Raw genomic sequence first — 9,206 nt, forward strand, 5'->3', positions numbered from 1 at the left:
CAAAAGCCTGGGACCGTATTCCTCACAGCCAATTAGGAGGAGGATGGGCTTCCTGGGGGCTCCCTCCACGATCTTGCACTGCTGCTTCTGGAGATGCCCAGGGGTGAGGATCCAGAAGACAAGTAGGGGAAGGGCAAGTGGCAAAGGCTCAACCATTTCTGAACACACCCCTCTCTCGCTTTCTACAGGTGAGGGGTAGTCCGTGTCCCCCCGCCCTGGATGCCAGTGGAAAATGCAGTCTCTGACAGGACAGCTGTGTTCCCAGACCAACTCCACATGGTGAAGTAAGGGTTGCTGGCCCTCCCTCCCACGCACACAAAGCACAGGTGGGTGCTCAGGTAATGCTTGCCCATACCATGTAGACATCAGCTACAGTTATGAAAGGTCAAACTTCTAGCCATTTGGGGATGTCATAGATTGAACATGTCCCCCCAGATTTAGATGTTGAAATCCCAATACCCAGTCACTTCAAAATGTGACTGTATTTGGAGACAGGCCTTTAAAGGGATCATTGTGGTTAAATGAGGTCATATGGGTGGGCCCTAAGCCTATGGCTGGTGTCTTTAGAACGAAAGAGACACGCCAGGGCCTCACACAGGGCTGCCATATGCAAGCCTAGGACAGTAGCCACAGGAGAAACCAACCCTGTGGACACCTCAATGTCAGAATTCCAGCCTCTGGAACCGTGGGAAAATAGATTTCTGTTGTTTAAGCCGCACGGTCTATGGTGCTTTGCTATGGTAGCGGGAGCAAACCAGTGCAATGAATAGAGAGAGCTACAAAAAGCTCCCGTTGGACAAACTTCCCTTGCCCGAGACACTCAGATCCTGCTTCAAACATGCAGCCACTGAACAGAGAATCATATTTATTCTGTTCTGGATTAAGTGCCAGGTACACAGACAGCTGGTAGGATTCAGGACCAAGGACAGTGGCTGGTCCGGCCCACAGGAAGGCCTTGAGACGAAAGAATGGAGCCATCCCGTCTCAGAATCCCACCACCTGATGTGGAGCAGCCCACCCAGAAAGGACCAGGGAGGGAGACCTTGCGACCAAGCAGGGACTTGCCCTAGGTGGTGAAAGAGGGTCCAGAATTCTCTTCGATTACTCTTGGTTGATGGCCAGGGGCTGGCAAACTTTGTGTGAAGGCCTAGATGGTAAATATTTTACCCTTTGCGGGTCATAGGAGCTCTCTTCTCATACTCTTTTCATTTTATTTTACAACCCTTCCAAAAGGTAAAAACCATTCTTGCCTTGCGGTCCATGCAAAAGCATGTCTGGCTCTGTGGGCTGTGGTTTCTCAACCCCTGGTCTGATCTCCTCCCTGGGACTGGCAAATTCACCACAGTGACAGCAGAGCATGAAATCGATGTGCGCCCTGTGTGGTGGCTCAGGTTGTGCACCCATGAAGCAGGCCCTGCTGTCATCTGTCTTTTCCAGATTGTCAGGAATGTGGCACCAGCCTTATGGGCATCTCTTGAGGTCCCTAAGTTAAGCCTAAAGAGAAAGAAGGCCGAAACTTGGCCATCAGGCCCATCACGTGAGGCTCAGTTGTTGGTTAGCTGGGAGGAAGGCCTGCTCCCTGAGCTGGGCCGGCGCGGGGCCACCTCCCCGGCCATGTGGGTCTTCTGGTGGCAGGTGAGATTCCCGATGCGCCTGAAGGCCTTGCCGCACGCCTGGCACTCGTAGGGCTTCTCCCGGGTGTGAATTCTAAGGTGCGCCCTTAGCGTGGGCTGGTGCCGGAAGGCCTTCCCACACTGCGTGCACTGATAGGGCTTCTCTCCCGTGTGGGTCCTACCGTGCTGGACCAGAGTGGACTTGCGCACGAAGGCCTTGCCGCACACGCCGCACTGGAAGGGCCTCTCGTCGCTGTGGATGGCCTGGTGCTGGAACAGGAAGGACACCTTCCGGAAGCTGCGCCCGCACTCGCCGCATCGGTAGGGCTTCTCGCCCGTGTGGATCCTCAGGTGGATGGAGAGGTGCGCCTTCTGGCTGAAGGTCTTGCCGCACTCCGTGCACGGGAAGGGCCGCTCCCCAGTGTGCGTGCGCCGGTGGACGGTGAGGTAGCCCTTCTGGCTGTAGGACTTCCCGCAGGCCCCGCACTGGAACGGCCTCTCGCCGGTGTGGCTGCGCCGGTGCACCACGAGCTGCACGTTCTGGTTGAAGGCCTTGCCGCAGTCGGGGCAGCGGAAGGGCCTCTCGCCGGTGTGGATCCTCTCGTGCAGGATGAGCGCGGACGACTTGGTGAAGCGCTTCCCGCACTGCTGGCACGGGCGCGCCTTCTCGCCCGTGTGCGTCTTCTGGTGCTCCACCAGCGTCATGCTCTGCGTGAACGCCTTGCCGCACTCGTAGCACTTGAAAGGCCGCTCGCCTGTGTGTGTGCGGTGATGGTTGACCAGGTCGGATTTCTTGCGGAAGGCCTTCCCGCACACCCGGCACTGGTGGGGTCTGGTGCCCGTGGGGGCCCGCTGGTGCCCGAGCAGGGACGAGCGCTTGGTGAAGCGCTTGCCGCACACGTCGCACACGAAGGGCTTCTCCCCGGTGTGGATGCGCTGGTGGTCCACCAGATTGGTGATGAGGGTGAAGGCCTTGCCACAGTCGCCGCACGGGTAGGGCCGCTCGCCCGTGTGCGTGCGCTGGTGCCCGACCAGCTGCATGTTCTGCACGAAGGCCCGGCCGCACTGGGCGCAGCGGTAGGGCCGCTCGCCGGTGTGGATGCGCCGGTGCACCGTGAGGTTGGTGCGCTGACTGAAGGCCTTGCCGCACTCGGCGCACGCGAACGGCTTCTCCCCGGTGTGCACGCGCCGGTGCACGGCTAGCGTGGCATTCCTGCGGAAGCGTCTCCCGCACTCGCCGCACGCGAAGGGCTTGTCCAGGGCGTGTGCGCGCTGGTGCTGCGCCACCTGGGCCCGCTGCGCGAAGGCCTCCCCGCACTCCCTGCACACGCAGGGCTCCTCGCCGCCAGGGGCTCCCCGGGGGCCCTCCCAGTCGGGGTTCCGCGGGGCACAACTGTGGAGGCTCCTCCCTTCTGGAATTTCTGGCTGGGCGTCTCTGGGCTGATGCTCTGCAGGGGCCCTTCCTGGAGGCCCCTCGGACTCTCCCGCCCCGGAGCGCCAGAGGCGGCTCCCTCCCAGCTCTTCCAGGGCCAGCCCGGGGGAAGCTCCTGCAGGCACGGCTTCCTCTGGGCCGTCCCTGTCAGGCCTGGATTCCAAATCTGAAAGGGACCCAAAACACGAATGTCACCCACGTAGCCTGCTCCCAGAGCGAGGAGAGGTGAGGGCTGGGAGCTAGGAAAGCCAAGAGAAGTCCCCTCAAGCACTTCTCAAGGGTTCTAGAATAAGGCCTGATGCGCGGGTGCAGTGTCCCCTCCCCCCATTCATATGCCGAGATCCTCAACCCCAGGTGGTAATGTTAGAAGGTGGGGCCTTGAGGAGGTGAGTAGGTCGGGAGGGTGGAGCCCCCATAAATGGGCTTAGTGCCCTCCTAAAAGGGACCCCAGAGAGTTCCTCCAGCCTGCCTCCCTGCGAGGACACAAGAAGTCACTGGCCGTGAACCAGCCAAAGAGGGCCCTCCCAGAATGGTTGGTCTTACCTAGTGAGCTGAGGTTCTGCAAGTTCTCCAGCATCACATCTCTGTAGAGGTCCCTCTGAGCCGGCTCCAGCTGTTGCCACTCCTCCTGGGTGAAGTCCACGGCCACGTCTTTGAAGGTCACCAACTCCTGCAACCACAAAGTCATCTGGTCCACCCAGGCCCAGGGGAAAGGGGGGGCAGGGAGCTGGTTTCAGTGGGTCATCCCCGGAGGACCCCCTACACACCAGCCCAGCGCAGGGCACATAGTAGGTACTCAAGAGACATCAGCTGAGATTACGATGACCATTATTATTACAGGGCTGGAGTTTGAGGCTGAGACCCTGGGTTTGATGATGCTTTACAAGGACACACAGGACTCTACATAAAATCGTACCTGTGACTGCCCTGCCCCAGGTGTTGGGGAGACGGGCCCTGGAGGGGACTCAGGCGGGCAGGGGCTCATTCGACTCTCTGTCCACCCACCGGAAGGAGGGTGAGGGACAACAGTACTCACCAGGGCCTCGTCAGCCAGCAGCTGGGCAGCCATCCCTTCACTGCCCATGTGATGAGGGACTGGTGGCTGAGTCTGGGGGCTGATGGGGTGAGGTGCAGGGAGCGAGAGAAAGAGAGGACAGTGAGGAACTAGGCCTAGCTCTGCTCTACACGCACACGCACACACCGCCGTCCCCCTTTTCCCATCCACAGAAACACACAGATACCGCACAGGGGCTCACACTAGGCAGACGCCCGCAGTGTGGTGGAAATGGGCAGTGGAGACGTGTCTCCCAGGCAGGATCAGACCCAGGCCCGCTCTGCCTACACATCCCCACCCTCCCTGACCCAGCTCATGGGGCTCTTTCCTCTGTGCTGACCCAGACAACTCTCACAACTCTCCTTTGACACTGGTAACCCTGGGCTGAATTGATTGTGAGGCTGCAGGAGCCAGATACCTGGGTTCAGATCCCAGCTCTGCCACTTACCTGCCGTGTACCTTTGGGCAAGTGACTTAACTTCTGCCTGCCTCAGTTTTGTCATCTGGAAAATGAGGATAAGGTGCCCACCACACAGGGTCCTTACGAGGTTTCAACGGGTGAGTATAAGCAAATCCCTTAAGGTAGTGTGTGCCATGTGGTAAGAATGTAGAAACGTTTTCATTTAATTTTTTTAAAGATTTTATTTTTTTAAAGTCATCGCTACACCCACCGTGAGCCCTGAACTTACAACCCTCAGATCAAGAGTCACATGCTCTACTGGGAGCCAGGCACCCCTGTTTTAATTTTATTTTATTATCACCATCTGTATATAGAACATTCCCCCCACCACCCCACTTAACTGGGATTCCTTTTATTAGCCTTTATCCCAGGACTCTGCGTAGGATTTGGTCTACAGCAAGCTTCCCTATTTTATTATGGTCAAATACACATAACATAACATTTGCCGTTTTACCAATTTACCATTTAAAGTGTACAATTCATCAGCATTGATAGCACATTCACAGTGTTGTACAACCATCACGTCTGTCTAGTTCCAAACCAAAACATTTTCATCACCCCAAAAGGAAACCTTATACGCCCGAAGCAGACCCTCCCCACGCCCTCCCTCCCACCAGTCCGCTTTCTGTCTGCATGGATTTGCCTGCTCCAGACATTGCCTATAAACGGAATCCTACACTGCATGGCTCTGTGTCTGGCTTCTTTCACTGAGTGTGAGGTTGCCAGGGTTCACCTATGTGACTGAGTGTGTCAGGGCTTCACTCCTTCTCACGGCCGTATAATATTCCAGTGTGTGAACAGACTGTTCGTGTGCTCATGGACATTTGGGTTGTTTCCCCCTTTTGGCCATTGTGAGTATTGCCGCTGTGAATATGCACGGTCAAGTGTTTATTGTCTGAATCCCTGTTTTCAATCCTCTGGGGTGTATACCCGAGTGGAATTGCTGGGTCATGGGGGAATTCTGTGTTCAACTTTTCAAGGAACCACCAAACTGATTTTCCCCAGCAACAATGGGCCTTAAATTAGAAGAAACTCTGAATATACAAAAATATAAAAGGGAAGGAGACAAGGGTCTTTTAGGTCATCTGGGGCCACAGGGTCTCAGAACCTGCATTTTTAACGGGTCCTCTTCCTCACCAGGGACTCTGATGTGGCTCCAGCTTCCCCTTCAAACTCTTGTGATCCCAAACCCCAATCTGTAAAAATAGAAAACGGAGCCCAGCAGCAACCTCTGGGTGTTTACTCTTTCTTTCTTTTTTTTTTAAAGATTTTATTTATTTATTTGAGAGGCAGAGAAAGAGAGAGTGGTGGGGGGAGGGGCAGAGGGAGAGGCAGACTCCCTGCTGGGCAGGGAGCATGACACAGGGCTCCATCCCAGGACCCTGAGATTATGACCTGAGCCAAAGGCAGGTGCTTAACTGACTGAGCCACCCAGGCGCCCCTGGGTGTTTATTTCTAAATGATATACAAGTACTGCAGTACAAAACATGGTATATTATGATACAAAATATAAGGTACACACACACTATATATATATATACACCATACTTACAAGTATATAAGGTACACACATACTCTAAAGACCATATTACCATATGTGTCTATGAGACATAATCACACAGTAAATGCCGTATATATGCATATATAACGTATATATGAACTGATATAAGTGACCTGTATATAAGAGGTATAGGTACTAAATATCACATATACATTATATGTGGTCCAATCACACACTAAATACCACATATACCTATATATATGTGACCTTTTTATCTGTGTGCTGTGGTACCAAATACCATATATACCTGTATATGGCATGGAATCATGCACACTAAACACTGTGTGTAAGATATGTAAACTGATTATACATATATCATTCATTGTTCTGAATACCATATGCATGGGCATATAAACGGTTTACCACACTACCATATATACTTATAAATAAGGTATATATATGTACATATACTACTGTATATACATTATAGAAGGTGTATATGTACACGCACATTAAATACCATAATTACACTAATACATATAACTACCCCAATACCATATATATGTGTATGCCACGAAATACCATATTTCAATGACTCCAACAGACCACTGAAAAAAGGCATGATTTTGCCTAAGGGGAAAAAAAAATCTGCCAGTTAAACCACAACATACCATCAGTGGTAAGACACATCCTATTTTTGGAGATGTTAAAATGGGAGGGAAATGTGAAAAATGCATCTTAGAATTAAAGCTGAATTGCTCTCCTTCGTGAAATGACCTACGAACGCAAGCTCTAGTACTCTCTGGCTTCACCCCACTGCACGGCCTGGCACACCCCATGTCGGAGACCACTGTCCTGACACAGCGCAGACCCCGGGTCCAGGCTGCCTGGGCTGGACTCCCTGCCTGCCGCTCCCTAGCTGTGTGCCTGGGCAGGTCACTTAACCTGTTTCGTCATCTGGAAGGTGAAGGACCTAAGACCCCTACTTTGTAGGGTTGTTGTGAAGTGGTACCTGCACAGGGCTTCCTAAGTGTGGTTATTATATTGCACTAACTCTCCCACCGTTGTGGGGGCGAGGGGGCTTTTCATTTTTGCGCCTCAGTTTCCACATTTGCAAATGGGGGGGAATCCTAGTACGAATGGCACTGGGCTCCTGTGGGGTTCAAGGAGATAACAGGATGTCTCTCCGGTTTCCGCAGGCGTCCACATCAGCATCGCCCCGGGAGCTCCAGGAGCCCCGGGCCCCCAGGCCCCGCCCCGGCGAATCGGAGCCGGTCTTCCCGGGCGGGGCCCGGGGGTCTGCACCTCCGATGAGCTCCGGGCGGCGCCGGCACCGTGGGAGGGGGACCCACGCTCCGGAGCAAGTGGACGCTCCGAAACTGCTGGCGGCAGCGCTGCCGTTACTATTACCTAAACAACAGCAACAACGAGAGCAGCTCCGACAGATGGAGCTCCGCGCGCCACCCCGGCCGAGGTGCTGTCCACACCCACTGTCCGGGCGGGGAAACTGAGGCACGGAGGGGCGGGATTCACAGCCCCTTCCGGGCCCCTCCCGCGATCCGGGGTGCGTGATCCTCCCCACGACGAACACCTGGCGGACTAGTGAACCCGGCGGGCGGCGCGGACTCACCGGCGGCCCCCGGGCGGCGGCTGGGCTCGGGCCGTGGTCGGTCCCGGCGAGCACACGGTCTGCGCCTGCGCGCCTCGCCGCTCCCGCCCCGCCCCTGCACCGCGCGGGGCCGCGCCCCCCTCCGCACTCCCAGAAGCCTCAGCGTGGGAGGAGACCGAGGGGCGGAGGAGGGAGGAGAAGGGGATGGGAATAGAGGAGGAGCTCGGAGGGAGGAGAGGGGTGAAATGGAGGGGAAGGGCTTGGAGGAAGGAGGGTGGAGGGAGGAGGGTAGGGAGGGACTGAGGGGAGGGGTGGGAGGAGGGAGGAGGTGGATGGAGGAGGGGCGAAATGGGAGCTTGGAGGGAGGCAGAGCGGGGCGGAGCTTTGAGAAAGGGGAGGAGGGGCTTGGATGGAGGAGTGGGGAGGAGAGGAGGGGAGGCGCTTGGAAGGAGGAGGGAGGAGGGGAGGGAGGGGCTCGGAGGGCAGCGGGGAGGAGGGGAGGGAGGGGCTCGGAGGGAACGGGGAGGAGGGAAGGGAGGGGCTCGGAGGGCAGCGGGGAGGAGGGGAGGGAGGGGCTCGGAGGGAACAGGGAGGAGGGGAGGGAGGGGCTCGGAGGGCAGCGGGGAGGAGGGGAGGGAGGGGCTCGGAGGGCAGCGGGGAGGAGGGGAGGGAGGGGCTCGGAGGGCAGCGGGGAGGAGGGGAGGGAGGGGCTCGGAGGGCAGCGGGGAGGAGGGGAGGGAGGGGCTCGGAGGGCAGCGGGGAGGAGGGGAGGGAGGGGCTCGGAGGGCAGCGGGGAGGAGGGGAGGGAGGGGACGGAGGGCAGCGGGGAGGAGGGGAGGGAGGGGACGGAGGGCAGCGGGGAGGAGGGGAGGGAGGGGCTCGGAGGGAGCGGGGAGGAGGGGAGGGAGGGGCTCGGAGGGCAGCGGGGAGGAGGGGAGGGAGGGGCTCGGAGGGCAGCGGGGAGGAGGGGAGGGAGGGGCTCGGAGGGAACAGGGAGGAGGGAAGGGAGGGGCTCGGAGGGCAGCGGGGAGGAGGGGAGGGAGGGGCTCGGAGGGCAGCGGGGAGGAGGGGAGGGAGGGGCTCGGAGGGCAGCGGGGAGGAGGGGAGGGAGGGGCTCGGAGGGCAGCGGGGAGGAGGGGAGGGAGGGGCTCGGAGGGCAGCGGGGAGGAGGGGAGGGAGGGGCTCGGAGGGCAGCGGGGAGGAGGGGAGGGAGGGGACGGAGGGGAGGGGGGACGGGCCTGGAGCGGGCTTGGAGAAGGCAGCCGGGCCGGGGCTTAGGGGGAGGAGTGGGGAGGAGAGGAGGGGCGGTGCAGAAAGGAGGGGAAAGTGAAGAGAGGTGGGAGCGGGAGGAAAGCGACGTGGGGTGGCGGGGAGGAGGAGAAGAGGGAAGGGAGCGTGGGAAGACGGTGGATGAGGCAGGAGGGGCGGCAGGAAAGCGCAGGACAGCTGTAGGAGAGCAGAGAGGAGGGGAGGTGGGGTGGGAGGGGGAAGGAGCGAGGGGGGCAAGGGGGAGGCGGGAGGCTCTGGAAGGGCCGCG

The 9,206-nt window shown here is 57.9% G+C and overlaps 1 protein-coding gene across 1 annotated transcript; it reads right to left on the reverse strand.

The window, feature by feature from the left end:
- Nucleotides 1–1,002: 1,002 nt before the first annotated feature.
- On the reverse strand, nt 1,003–4,381 carry LOC113935498 (zinc finger protein 883-like). Its single transcript, XM_027617502.2, has 3 exons — nt 4,082–4,381; nt 3,589–3,715; nt 1,003–3,211 (listed from the first exon to the last, which is right to left on the reverse strand). Exons 1-3 carry the CDS (start codon nt 4,127–4,129, stop codon nt 1,545–1,547), a joined length of 1,842 nt encoding a protein of 613 aa, XP_027473303.1. The 5' UTR covers nt 4,130–4,381; the 3' UTR covers nt 1,003–1,544.
- Nucleotides 4,382–9,206: the final 4,825 nt, after the last annotated feature.

Source organism: Zalophus californianus, chromosome 17, assembly GCF_009762305.2.
Source record: "Zalophus californianus isolate mZalCal1 chromosome 17, mZalCal1.pri.v2, whole genome shotgun sequence".
Taxonomy (NCBI): domain Eukaryota; kingdom Metazoa; phylum Chordata; class Mammalia; order Carnivora; family Otariidae; genus Zalophus; species Zalophus californianus.